The sequence below is a fragment of the Sus scrofa genome, chromosome 3 (assembly GCF_054392235.1).
Source record: "Sus scrofa isolate SSC_HxYL_T2T_F1_AM1 chromosome 3, Sscrofa_HxYL_maternal_Yorkshire_Landrace_v2.0, whole genome shotgun sequence".
NCBI lineage: Eukaryota > Metazoa > Chordata > Mammalia > Artiodactyla > Suidae > Sus > Sus scrofa.
In genome coordinates, this window is record NC_139385.1 from 45,549,919 (window position 1) to 45,563,389 (window position 13,471).

General features: G+C 60.3%; 1 protein-coding gene across 3 annotated transcripts; it reads right to left on the reverse strand.

Annotated features, from left to right (window-relative positions):
- Positions 1–181: 181 nt before the first annotated feature.
- MMP25 (matrix metallopeptidase 25) lies at positions 182–12,367 on the reverse strand. 3 transcript variants are annotated; one of them, NM_001445171.1, is given in 10 exon segments: positions 182–2,284; positions 2,415–2,672; positions 2,747–2,899; positions 3,207–3,289; positions 3,452–3,536; positions 3,616–3,792; positions 8,880–9,172; positions 9,247–9,382; positions 11,094–11,226; positions 11,636–12,073. In NM_001445171.1, coding segments are annotated over 10 exon segments (1,701 nt in total). In that variant the 5' UTR covers positions 11,747–12,073; the 3' UTR covers positions 182–2,012.
- Positions 12,368–13,471: the final 1,104 nt, after the last annotated feature.

Genomic DNA, 13,471 nt, shown 5'->3' on the forward strand with positions numbered 1-13,471 from the left:
AACCCCACCGGGAACCATGAGGTTGCGGGTTTGATCCCTGGCCTTGCTGTGTGGGTTAAGGATCCTGCATTGCCTGAGCTGTGGTGTAGGCTGCAGGTGTGGCTCAGATCCTGTGTGGCTGTGGCTATGGTGTAGGCCAGCGGCTGTAGCTCCACTTTGACCCAAGCCTGGGAACCTCCATATGCTGCAGGTATGGCCCTAAAAAGACAATAACAACAACAACAATAATAATAATAGTGTCATTGAACTTGCTGTGACATTTTGAGTAGCAGACTTAAGAAAGTCTTATAGGCGGGAGAAGCAGAGGTTTCCCTTGAGGCCCTGGAATGTCAAATGTCAAATGTCACACAGGATGCCCCCACTCCGGGCTCCCTCCACCCAGCTCTTGGGTTCCTCTTCCCTCTCATTCCCCTCCCCCCCCAGCTGGTGCCCGTCAAAGCTGGAGCCAACCTCTTCTGCAAAAACAGAGGGATTCAGCTCTGTCAAGTTCCTGCCACCAAATGTGACCCCAAATTCATGAGCGCTCAGAAGAAACAAAGGGCTTTCTCTTCCATCATTTTCATTGTTCTCCTGCTGGGTTACATAAGTCTTTATTTTTATTTGAGTTGAAATTTTTTTTGGCCCAAACCACAGCATATGGAAGTTCCCAGGCCAGGGAGCCAACCAGCACCACAGCAGTGACAGTTATGGATGCCTAATCCACTGAGCCACCCGGGAACTCCAGACAAGCCTTCAAAATACAACTTTCCTCCTCCTCATACTTGGAAAGGACCCTGGCAGAGGCCCTGATGGCTTTCTGGTGGCTTAGAAATCTCAGGTCCCAGCTGGGTGAAGACCCCTGGCTGTCGCCCTCCTACTGGTCATGCTGCCTGTGACCAAGGTGGGACACGTCCCCACTCGTCTCGGCTGAGGTTGGGTGACAACCCAAGAAGTGGCCAATACGTGACTCCACCCATGGGGGGACCGCTCTTTACCAAGGCCATCAGCTTGGCTCATAGAGTTTGTGAAGGTGGTACCTGGGACAGCGAACATGGCAGAGACACAGAAACGCCAGGACAAGGAGTCACGGAGCCAACAACCTGGCCGGTCAGGGCCACCCCTTCCAGGGCTTCAAAGGCAGATTCCTGCTCCCATCCCCAGAGGGAGGATTCAGGCTGAGGCCAAGGGGTCTTCACTCTCAAGGTCCCTGGCGCATTCTGATGCGGAAAAGTCCAAAAGCTGAGCTGAAGACACGGAATTCCGGGGGCAGTGGGGGGCAGTGAGGTGGCCCGGCTTCCACCCACTCTGCAGCCAGGACTGATGAGCAGGCAGTGACCCTGGAGCCAGGGAGTTCAGGAGGGAGGCGGCAGGGGCTCAGGTGTGCAGGCGGGGACCGGTGTGTTAGGGACAGGAGGGTGTCCTGTGGGATTCGGGCAGCTCTGGACCAGGGTGGTGACCAGAAAGAAAGGAGGTCCCTGGGGGCAGGATGGGGGCGTATCATCCACGTGGCCACTGGTGTCACCCAGGACCTGGGACACTGGCGCTCAGGGGCAGGCTCAGGGCGGGGTCTGGGGTCCCCACCAACGTGGCCTCGGCGCGAGCGTGATAGGTCAGAACAGCGGGTGGATGGCGGGGCTGGGGTTCAGCTTCCAGATCAGGCCTGTGCTGGAAAGACCCAAACACCCCGGAACAGCTGCTGCTGCCAGGCAGGACTAGGGAGGGCTACAGGGAGTCAGAGGGCTGAACTCTGGGCAGGGCTGGGTATTCCCGGAAAAGGAGTCCTGCGGCGTCCCAGCCGGGACAGAGTCCAGGTTGGGAACCTGGGGACAGGGAAGGAGCCGGCTCACAGGGAGCATTCAGTCCAAGGGCCAGCCCTTGGTCAACACCCTCGGGCGCCTCGGGCCTTAGCGCCATGCCTGCACCCAGCTCCGTCTGGTGGAGCTCTGCCCCAGGGCCCGAGGTTCCCACAGCCGCAGGCCGCCAGGGCCCGCGGGGGGCGATCCCGCCCCTCCCGCGCAGCGCCGGGTCCCCAGTCAGCCTAAGGCGGTGCCCCCCACCAGCAGGGGGAGAAGGGGCAGCAGGAGGGGCGCGGACAGCCGCCCCGGCCCCTGATTGATCTCGCACTGACAATCGCAGGCCCCAGGCTGAAGGGTGGCTTTGGGGGGCCTGGGGGCGCGGGGCCCGGCGCTGGGGGCGGGGCAGTCCAGCCACTTGGGACCCATGGGCTGCGGCGAGTCCGGCTCCGCCTTGACGCTGCCCTTGGGGAAGCGCCAGTAGTGGGCGCCCTTGAAGAAGTAGGTGTCGCCTGCGGGGAGGGAGCAGACGCTGCCGGGGGCGGGTCCAGGCCTGCCAGCCCCCCGCCCGCGCGCCGCCTCTCGCCCCTGCTCCCCGCAGCCCCGACCGACCCGGCCCCGCGCACGCGCGCGCGCTCGCACCTGTGTTGCTGACGGTGACATCGTCGGGGGCGTGCGGCGCCCCCTCCCAGAGGCTCAGGTCGCGCGGGTAGCCGGGGTCGGGGCTCGCCGCCGCCTCGTCGTAGCGCCAGTAGCGCTGGCCCCGGACCAGGTAGGTCTTCCCGTTGAGCGGCCAGGAGAACACGGCGTCCACCTGCTCTTGCGGGGGCAGCCCCAGCTCGGTGAGCGGCCGCGGGGCGCCCTCTAGCCGCCGGTCCTGGAACACCCAGAACTGCGGGCCTGCGGGGAGCGCGACCCCGTGAGCTGCGCGGCTCGCGCCAGGCCCCAGCGCCCCCAACCGGGCACCCGCTCACCGCTAAAGAGGAGGATCCGGCCGTCCGGGTGCCGGGCGTAGGCGGCCTGGATGACCTGCACCTGGGCGGGCAGCCCCTCCCAGAAGCGGTGGAGTCGGGCGGGCCGGGGAGACACCAGCTGGCCCGAGGGCTGCAGGCGCCAGAACCAGGGGCCTGCGGGGCAGAACGGGTGGGCGGGAGGGCATGGGAAGAGGCAGGAGGTCCTCTCTCCCTCGTCCTCACCCCCAGTCTGTGTGTGGGACACGGGGCTACGTCTCCCCTTCCACTCTGGGTGGGCAGGTCCATGTGGACGTCAAGGGTCCGGTGGCTCTAGGGCGACCAGCTGGTCCAAGACGTTCCCCTTTTTAGCCCTTAAAGTCCCGCATCCCTGGGGCTCCCACAGCCCCGCGGGGCGGGGGTGGTCACCCTGAGTGAGTAGGAAGCCTGCTTTATGGGGTCAGGGAGACCCGAAGTCACTCACCTTTGAAGAAGAAAGTTTCTCCGCGGATGTTGGCGATGGCGTCAAAATTGCCTTCGCAGCGGTCAGGAACGGGTTGCGAGGGGCTGGGGAGGAAAAGAGGGGTGAGCAGAGAAGGCAGGGGCTCCTCCTCCCTTTACTCAACCCTGTCGATGCCCTGCAAGGCGGGGGCTCTTACCATGCCCTTCTCCCCGCCGACACTGAGGTTGGGGAGCTGGCCCAGGACCACACAGCTGGAGGGGACTCACCTATCAGGGGGCAGGGCAGGGGGTGGGGGCGGAGTAGCCAGGGGTTTCCTTGTGGGCTTGTCATACGGGGTCTGGGGTGCTTTCCCTGTGGAGAGAGCGTTGGTGGGGTGTGGGTCCCCTGACCTGCTGCGGAGCCCCCAGGCAGGCACCCCCACTCCCTGTACCGTAGAGCTGCTGTAGGCCTTCGCGGTCGTCCTGGGACAGGCCGTACTCGGAGGGGTTGCCGACGGGGCCCTGGTAAAAGGGCCTCATGATGGAGCCGGGTGCCGAGGAGTGGCCCAGGCCGAGGGCATGGCCAAACTCGTGAACAGCCACTGCAAACAGGTCCGTCCCTTCGCCGTCTGGGGAGGGAGGGAGAACGGGCTGGGGCGGTCTCCCTGAGCCATTTGTCCCCTCCTATGTGGGTGCACTTATCAGGTAAATGTATTCCAGTAGCCTTGTTTGGTGGCGCAAGATGCCGGGGTGGGGTGCCAGGCTGGAAGGAGCCGAGGATCAGGGGAGGGAACGAGCCAGAGGTGACCGTGTGGACAGAGAAGAAGCAGCTTCACACTCACACGGCCTCTCCCCCAGGAAGCATTCTGGGGGAGCCTTGGGGTGTGTGCCGTTCTCTTCAGGGAGCCCCAGCCCTTGGAGTACCCCCTTCTCACAGCTCCAGTCTGTCCCCCCTGGCTCCTGGCCTCTCCTCACCCCTGCAGCCTTCATCTCAGAAGCTCCAGCAGGCACTCTGCAACCACAGCCCGCTGGCACCCACGCCCAGCCCAGCCTCTCTGACCACGGAAGCCTCTTCCTTGGGGACCCAGCCCAGGCGCCAGGACCGAGCCTCTCCACACTTCAAGCTGCTGGCCGAACACCAGCTCCTCAACAATTCATGGGCCAGTGAGAGGCCGAGAAGGGATAGAGGCAGCAAGAGAGGCCAGCAGCCCCCGGGGAGGCACGGATTTCCTGGGATGTTGGTTGATGATGTACTTTATGGAAATCTCTAGAGTGAGCAATGTCAAAAGGGCATTTATCAGAAATAACCTGGTGAACTGAAGAGCAAATTTCTTGCAGCCCCTAAAAGCCGCTAAATGAGAATGTAGGAGTCCCTGTTGCGGCTAGCATCCAAGAGGACACAGGCTCAATCCCTGGCCTCGCCAAGGATCCGGTGCTGCCGTGAGCTGTGGTGTAGGCTGCAGACTCAGCTTGGATCCCGCGTGGCTGTGGCTGAAGTGGAGGCCGGCAGCTCCAGCTCCCATTCAACCCCTAGCCTGGAAACCTCCATAGGCCATGGGTGTGGCCCTAAAAACACCAAAAAAAGAAAAAATAGATGGGAATCTAAGAATGAAATGAGTCAGAAGCAGAGCAGCAAATGTTTGCCATCATTTCTTTGCCACACACATTTGCCGCCCCCCACATCACGCAGATGGGGAGACTGAGGCACCAAGAGGTCAAGTTAACAGCATAGCTGGGATGGAGCTTGGACCTGGCTGCGCGGTCCTGCCTTCCGGCAGGGATCTCAGATGTCAGGGTCAACCTCGTAAGTACTGTGGGTTTCCCCGTTGCTCTGAGCGCTTTTTCTAAGAAACTGGAGGATGTCTGGTGCCTTCATCAGGTAGAGCTTTTTCATATCTCCCCCCACTTCCCCGCCTGGCTGCCTTTGGCCCCGCCCCTTCCTTGCACCCTTCTCACGCTACCAGTTGGGGAAATGACACCACTGCGTGGCGGATACAGCGCCTGAGATTCCGGGTGCCCTCGGCCCCTTCCTCTCATCCTTGGCCACGCAGGCCACTCCTGTGCGCTCTCGTTCAGCCCCCATTCCAGACTCACAGCCCCTCAAGTCACTACCTCACCCCAGCCCCAGCCCCCAGCTCCGCAATGGCAAATGCTGATAAATGCATTTCCGATTTCATCAAGACACGTTGTTGATGTAACCTGCAACTTCCTGAGCACAAAGGCCCAGCGCTTCATCACCACGTTTACCCTCGCCTCTCACCCCTGCCCTGCGGTCCTTTCCTCACTCACCTCCTCCAAGGATATCCTCGCATTCATGCATGCAAGGATCTATTCGTCCATCTGTCCATCCACGTGGGTGGCTGCATCCTGTGTGTCCATCCACTTCTGCATCCAGGCAGCCCCCATCCTTTTCTTTCCATTGGCTCATCCACTGCCCAGAGTGCTCAAGAAGCCTTCATCCTAAGACCCCCCCCCAACCTGTCTGCCCCCCCAGCCGCACCCCGCTCCCTCCCCAGCAAGGTCTCGGGCCAGTGGGCTATGCTCAGTCTCCTGTTTCTCAGCTCCTCTCATGCCGCTGTGGTCTGGGTTCCTCCCCCACCCATCAAGCCTGTGGGCCATTTTGTCCCCGGATGACCAGATCCAGGCATAAGTGACTTACTGGACTGATGTTCACTACGGCCCGCTTCCTCCTCCACTCTTGTTCTTGCTCATCTTTTGGCTTTTTCTCCATTTCCTTTCATTCCTTCTGTCCTCGCCTTAACAGCTGGCCACACCACAGCTCTGTCCACCATCTGCACACTTACATTCTTCTGGAACCTTTCCAATCCCCAGGTGCTACGACCCTCAAATCTGCCCCTAGGCCCTGTGCTGAAAGCTGTGGATGAATTACTCATTTAATCTGCAAAGGACTCTTCTTAGCCCCATTTCTCAGATGAGGAAACTGAGCACCTTGAGGTCCAGGCATATCTACATGTAGCAGGTGGAGGAACCCTGGCTCGAGTTCTGCAACTCGAGTCCTTTTTTTTTTTTTTTTTTTTTTTTTTTGGTCTTTTTGCCTTTTCTGGGGCTGCTCCAGTGGCATATGGAGGTTCCCAGGCTAGGGGTCTAATCGGAGCTGTAGCCAGCAGCCTACACCAGGGCCACAGCAACAAGGGATCCAAGCCGCGTCTGCTACCTACACCACAGCTCACGGCAACACCAGATCTTTAACCCACTGAGCAAGGCCAGGGATCGAGCCCTCAACCTCATGGTTCCTAGTCGGATTCGTTAACCACTGAGCCACGATGAGAACTCCAATTCGAGTCCTTAAATGCAGCACTCCACAGGCTCCCTGATGCGTATGCGCGTATCTGCACCTCACCCAAATCCTCTACTGAGCCGGCGCGCCACCCTCCTGCCGCCCCCTCCCCGCCCAGCCTCCCAGTGGCTGGCAGCCAAGAGCTGATGCATCAGGGGCTTCTGGAAGAGCTGGGCCCCTTGCCTTCGGGCAGAACAGACCCCGTGGCACTATTTATGCTCCAGAGTTCCCGGCGGGGTCAGGCTCCTCTCCAGCCGAGACCACATCCTTGCTCAGCTTCTTTCCCCAGCGCTCTCCCGCTTCCCGTTCCCCTGAGAATGTGCCCTGAGAAACCACTGCACAAGAATTTCCCTCTCAAGCTCCACTTCTGGAGAAGCTGCCCTCCGTAGGAGGAATCCCAATTCTAGAGCAAGATCCTGGACCCCTAACATGCCACCTGCTCTGACCAGGCAACTAGCACTGCAGACACGGTTCCGTCCTGGACCCGCCCCTGCCTTCCCTCCGAGCCGGCGGCTCCCCCGCCCCACTCCCCACTGGCACAAAGGGACATCGTCCTCCAAGGGCCTGCCCAGTACCCAGGCCCCCCTGCTCCTCTGCCCCAGAATCTAGTCAGATGCCAATCTTTGCCCATCCTGATGAGACTTCCCTCCAAGCTGCCCACCCCCCCCCCCCATCTCTCATCTGGACCCTTCTCAGGCAGCTTCCTGCCTCCCTGTCGCGGTCTTGCCCCCCCACCTCCATGGCAGCCAGTGGTATTTCTAGAATGCAGAAGCTTCCAGGCTCCCGTTGCCTCAGAATCCTGTTGTCCAGACCCCTCCCTCTGCTCTCCAAGGGCCCTCATGATATGAGACCTACCCTCCAACCTCTATCCTCCCCCTCCCAAGACCATTTTGTTTTTAGGGTCTTTTTAGGGCCCCACCCACGGCATATGGAGGTTCCCAGGCGAGGGGTTGAACTACACCCACCTGCGTCACAACCACAGCAATGCCAGAACCAAGCCACATCTGCAACCTACACCACAGCTCATGGCAATGCCAGATCCTTGACGCACTGAGCAGGGCCAGGGATCAAACCCGTATTCTCAAGGATAACTAGGTTCATTACTGCTAAGCCACCATGGGAACTCCTAACAGCCCACCCCTGACTCCCCTGGGCTCAGTTAGCTCACGGGCTTGTGCTTTCTATGTGTCCCCACCTCTGGGAGAGTGGACCTTGGGCACTGATGGGCACGCAGTGTATACGTGTGGAGCCAATAAAGTCACTGCTTCCAGGAAGTCCCCGTCAGTCAAGAGCTTTGGGTCAGCCTTCCTTTCAGCACCCCCAGGCTCGAGGACTTCCTCTGCTGTGATTCTTTGTAGTTGTGTCACCGTGTGTGGCAATTGCCAGTTTTCCTTCTTCTTTTTTTTTTTTTTTCCCAAGCCCACAGCATGCGGAAGTTCTGGGCCAGGGATGGAATCCTCGCCACAACAGTGATAATGCTGGATCCTTAACCCACTGAGCCACCAGGGAGCTCCCAGTTACTCATCTGACTCAGTTGCTGGCAGAGCTGTGGAGCTTCTTTTTTTTTGGCCCCTTTAAGTCCTCAGCTCCAGCTTGGAGCTGAGCTCCTGACAGGCTCTGTCGTGGGCAATTCTCTGTGTCAACTTGGCCAGACTATGGTGCCACATTGCTTCATCAAACACCAGTCTAGATGTTGTTAAGGAGGTGTTTTTGCAGATGTGATTAACATCTATATTCAGTTGCCCGTAAGTAGAGCACATTACCCTCCATACTGTGGTGGGCCTCATCTAATCAGTTGAACAAAAACTGAGGTTTCCTGGTGAAGAAATGCTGCCTCAATACCACAACATAGAAATCCTGCCTTGCTCTGCAGATCTCAGACTCAAAATCACACCGTCCAGTCTCCCCTGAATTTCCAGCCTGCAGGCCAGCGCTCCAGATTTGGGGCTTGGAAGCCTCTGCAATCCTGTGAGCCAGTTCCTTAAAATAAGCCACTTTACACCCCCCCCCCCCCAGACACACTGGTTCTCTTTCTCTGGAGAAAGCCAACAGATCCTTCCACCAATGAGTGCAATTTAAACTGAATTCCCCCCCAACTTTTTTTTTGTCATTTTAGGGCTGCACCCGTGGCATATGGAGGTTCCCAGGCCAGGGGTCAAATCAGAGCTGTAGCCACCGGCCGACACCACAGCCACAGCGACGCCAGATCCAAGCCACCTCTGCAACCTCCACCATAGCTCACGGCAATGCCAGATCCTTAACCCACGAAGTGAGGCCAGGATTTGAACTTGTGTCCTCAAGGATGCTAGTCAGATTCGTTTCTGCAAAGCCTCAGTGGGAGCTCCTAAACTGACTTCTTCAGGGCAGACAGATCTGGGGAGAGGACCTCTCCGAAGAGGGGACATTGGGGGGTTATACCTTGAGCCCCAAAAGTCCAGGTCTCCTCATCGTCAAAGTGAGTGTCCCCAGAGATGGGGTGCTCCCCAGGGAAGAAGGCGTGGGCCAGGGTGCCACCCTGCCCGTCGAAGGGGTAGCTGTCCTGGTGGTAGGCCCGGGCGAAGTCAACGATGATGTCAGGCTCCGCAGGGCTCTCAGAACCCACCTCCCGGAATGTGAGGCCCGACTCGAGGCCCCAGGCAGCCAGGGCGTGGTGCAGGAGGCTCCGCACCGTGTCCGGGCTCAGTGCTGAGCCCCTCGGGAAGGAGAGCACCCTGGGGGAGAGGAGTGGGCAGTGAGCGGGGGTCCAGCAGGCTGGCCTGGGGCGAGAGAGGGCGCCAGGACCTACCTCCACGTCAGGGTTCGCTTCTTCCACACGCTCCCGCTCAGCGCGTACCGGCGCCGCCGCCTGACCAGCCCCGCCACCCCCAGCACGTCGGGCAGGGAGCAGCGGGGCTTATGCATGGTGGCCACTGTCAGGGGGTCTGTGGGAGAGGGTGTGGCAGAGGCGAGTCAGCAGGAGGGACCAGCGACCTTTCTGCAGGGGGGAGACCAGGTCTCTGAGAGCTTCAAAAACTTGCCCAAGACCCCACAGCTTGGATTCAAACACAGGCAGTTGGATTCTGTTTCGGGGGGGGGGGGGGTTGTCTTTTTTTTTAGGGCCACACCCACGGCATATGGAGGTTCCCAGGCTGGGGGTCGAATCGGAGCTACAGCTGCTGGCCTCCACCACAGCCACAGCAACGCAGGATCCGAGCCGCTTCTGCCATCTACACCCCAGCTCACGGTAACGCTGGCTCCTTAACCCACTGAGCGAGGCCAGGGATCAAACCTGCCACCTCATGGTTCCTACTCAGATTCCTTTCTGCTGGGCCATGACGGGAACTCTGGCAGTTGGGTTCTGGAAGCCAGCTCAGACCAGGCCAGGCTTCTGTCCTTCTGGTTGGTATCACCCTCTCTGCACCTGGCCTTGGACGGACCGGCTCCCTCTAGGAGCTGCTCAGGGTCACAGGCCAAGATTTGGACATCCTGCTTCCCTGAGCCCTGGCAGAGGAACCCTGGGGATGCTGGGAGAAGACCTCTCTTTGAGGCTGGAACCCCCTGGGGGGTTGCCCATGGACCCCTCACCCTAGCTCCTGAGTCCCCATCACATCTGGATGAAGCTCCAAGCCCCCAGACCAGCCGGGGGTCCAGTCCCTGTGGCAGGCCCCTTCCAGGTCAGAGCTCCTGGAATCCACTCCCCCCCACCCATGTCTGGTCTTTAAATGAAGGTCACATGTCACCTCCCTGGCTGAGGTGGTGGACAGGAAGAAAGGGCCCTGCCTGGCCTCCAGGAGCCTCCATTTCTCTCTTCCTCTCACTTAACCCAGTGGACGAGCCCCTCAGCTCCACCTCCAAATATACACCCTGGATTCAGCTGCTTCTCATCACATCCTCACCTGGACGCTACCTGCCTCCTTCCTGGTCTCTGGGCTCCCCACCCTCCATTCCCCACCAGCAAGCAGAGGAAGCTAAAAATTGCAAGTCAGATCGCATTGCTGCCCTCCTTCACACCCTCTCTGGTTTCTTATCGCACTTGAAATCAGACCCAAATACCTTTTAAGGCCCTCTGATCAGGCTCTTGCTTAGCTCTTCAGTCCTACTCTCATTACAGGCATGCAAGCCTATGTCTACCACAGGGCCTTTGCACTTGCCTGGGATGCTCTTCTCCCCCATCTCCTATGTCTGGTTTCTCCTCTCTGGGTCCTACGAATTCTTCAAGTTATATGAGCTTCTCCCAACTCATGGGACATCTTTCAGGGGCCAGCCCTGACCAGACCAGCTAATTGAGTGGCATTGGCATTTCATTTGCTTCAAAATACCACTATATGAGGTCGGTCTGCATATTTCTATTCTTGATCTGTGTGTGTCTCTAGAATGTTCGCTCCATGAGAGCAAGGACCCCACCGACCTCGCTCACCGCTACACCACTGGAGCCTGAAACGCCCTTGCATATGCCATTTCGCAAAGAAGAGATTCCTAATAAGGATTTATTTAAAAAGGAATGTCTTCGAACCTTCTGAGTGGGGGCCTGAGGTCAGCATTTTCCTAGCACTAGGGATACATTTGGAGGTTTAGAAAGTGCAGGAAATAATGGTCAGGCTGGGTTGTAGCGGCAGGGCTGGGGGGGGGAGGGTGGGATTGGGGGCCACATACCCAGGAGGCCTGTCTCAGGCAGTCCCGCAAACCTCTGCATGACCTTGATCGCCGTCCTCAGCTTTGCGGGGCTCTGCAGCTGGGCCTGGGCAGGGTGAGGAGGCGGCAGGTACCCATAGCGGGTGAGCCAGTCCTAGACCCCGGGAGGGAACAGAGGAAGCAAGGAGGGTCAGAGAGATGGGACTCCCTTCCCACCACCAGCCTGGAAGCCCCACCTCTCGCCAGGCACGGAAAACCCAGGGTCTCCAGCCCTGCTAGTTCCCCATCTGAAGGTCAAGGCCCTCCAGGCCTGAGTTTACCGTTCTTCATTTGGACCCAAGAGTCCCCGCCTCTCCACTCCAGCCCCTTTCCAGATCTCCAAACTCGGGTGCCAAATCTCCGGACGGATCCAAGAATTGGGGCTCACTCACGGTCCCCATCCCTGTTCCCTCTGGATCTCTAAAACTGCCCCCAGCATCCTCTGAACCCAGGAGTCCAGGCCCCAGCTTCCCTCTCCCGGGCCCCCCTGCAGATCCCAGGAGCCCACGGACCCCGGGACTCACCACGCCCAGGCTCACGTCCTGCGCAGAGGGCTCCCGGGCTCGCGCGGCCGGCGGTGGCGGCAGCAGCAGCAGCAGCAGCAGCAGGAGCAGCAGCGCCTGGAGCCGGAGCATGGCGAGCTCCTGCCTGGGCAGCCGGCGGGGATTGAGGAGACCCGACCCGCACCGCCCTGGGGATCTAGGGGAGGCCCGGAGAGGCTCAGGGAACCCGGTGCGGGGTATGAAGGGGTGGACAAGAGGATGCGGGGTCGCGCGGGAGTCCGAGGCCCTGGAAGGCACGGTGCGGGGGACCCGGGGCGTCCAGCGGAGGGCCGGGAGACTTGAGAAGGCGTGGGAAGGGGGAGGAGGTGTGCGTTCCGGGGCCCCGGCGGCGGCGGCGGCCTTTCGGGGGCGCGGGCCCGTCCCGTCCTCGCAGGCAGCCCCTTCCCTGCCCCGGACCAGCAGACCGGGCGGGGCGGGGCTGGGCGGGGCAGGTACACCCGGCAAAGCAGCCACGGGGCAGCGGGGGGCGGGGTTGGGGATGGGGAAGGGCCCGATCTTCGGTCATCCAGTGAGACGGGGCGGACCGGGAGGTGGCTCAGTTCCCCGCCCGAACCCAGGGACTCTCTTCCGAGCCCTTGAGAGAACGCGGGGCACGGCTCCGGGTTACGGCTGCAAGTTTCTCTTCCTAAATCCCGGCGGGACTCCCCGGATCGCCGCTAGCTTCTGCTTTTCGCGGATCCCGGCGGCCAGGTCCGGGGGAGGAGCTGCAACGGGTCCTCCCCTTCCCCCAGCCGCCCTGGGCGGAGACCCCAGGCCGCGCGGCCGGCGAAGCGCGGAGGGGTTTCTGGACAGCGGGAGGTTGGGGCGCTTCCCTCGCGGTGGAGCCGCGACGAGCCCCTCGCGCATCTCCCCCGCGTGTGCGCGAGGGTGGCTCCCTGTGGTCCCCGAATTCATTCCCCCCACCACGCGGGCAGCGCGGTCTCTGCCTCCTGCAAGGTGGTCCTGGCTTCTCTAGATCCCAGGCCCGGAGGCTTCTCCGGGACCGCGCCCCCTCTCGGCAGGTACTAGGCACTTAAAACCCACTGACGTCCTCGCCGAAGCAAGGGCGCCTACCCGCCGCCAGGAGGGCAGGGTGGGGGAGGCGGGGGAGCGGCACGAGATCCGGGAGGCAGAGACTCGGAGACGCGCAGAGCCGCCCCTCACACCCCGGGGGGAGCCGGGGGCTGGGAGGCCCGGCAGCTGGAGGAGGAGGAGGAAGATGGGGGTGGACTTCCTGGCGAGGGGCGGGGGGCAGCGACGGGACCCCCTGTGTGTTTCAAGCAAAACAAACAGTGAGCAGGATGAGCAAGCTAGAGACGCAAACTAAACCACGGAGATCCTGTGCTAGTTTGCTGGCGCCGCCACAACAAACCCCCACGGACCGACCGGGGACGTGAACAACAGAAAGGCACTTCCTCCTCACAGCTCTGGAGGCGGCAAGTCCAAAATCAAGGAGCCTTTTCAAGGCCTCGCTCCTCGCCACGCAGGTGGCTGTTTTGTCCCTGTGTCCTCGCATGGGCTTTCCTCTGTGCCCTTTTACGACTGGCTGAGGGCCCGCACTAAGGGCCTCATTTTACCTGGATCACTTCTTGAAAGGTCCCGTCTCCAAATACAGCCACTTCCGAGGCGCTGGAGGCCAGCGCGTCAACAAAGGGATTTAGGAACACAGTTCCGTCCCTAAGAATCCCGTTTGCAATAAAAATGTCCACTCCTCCTCCTCCTGGTGTTTTTCCTTTCCTTTTTTTTTTTTTTTTTTTTTTTTTTTTTTGGCTTTTTGTCTTTTCTAGGGCTGCTCCCGCGGCATATAGAGTTTCCCAG

Coding starts and splice junctions, on each gene's coding strand:
- MMP25 (XM_085015745.1), bottom strand. CDS start 11,746: ATGCTCCGGCTCCAGGCGCTGCTGCTCCTGCTGCTGCTGCTGCTGCTG. Junction 11,227..11,635: donor AGGACGTGAGCCTGGGCGTG/GTGAGTCCCGGG, acceptor CCCGGGGTCTAG/GACTGGCTCACCCGCTATGG. Junction 9,383..11,093: donor GCCTGAGACAGGCCTCCTGG/GTATGTGGCCCC, acceptor CCTCTCCCACAG/ACCCCCTGACAGTGGCCACC.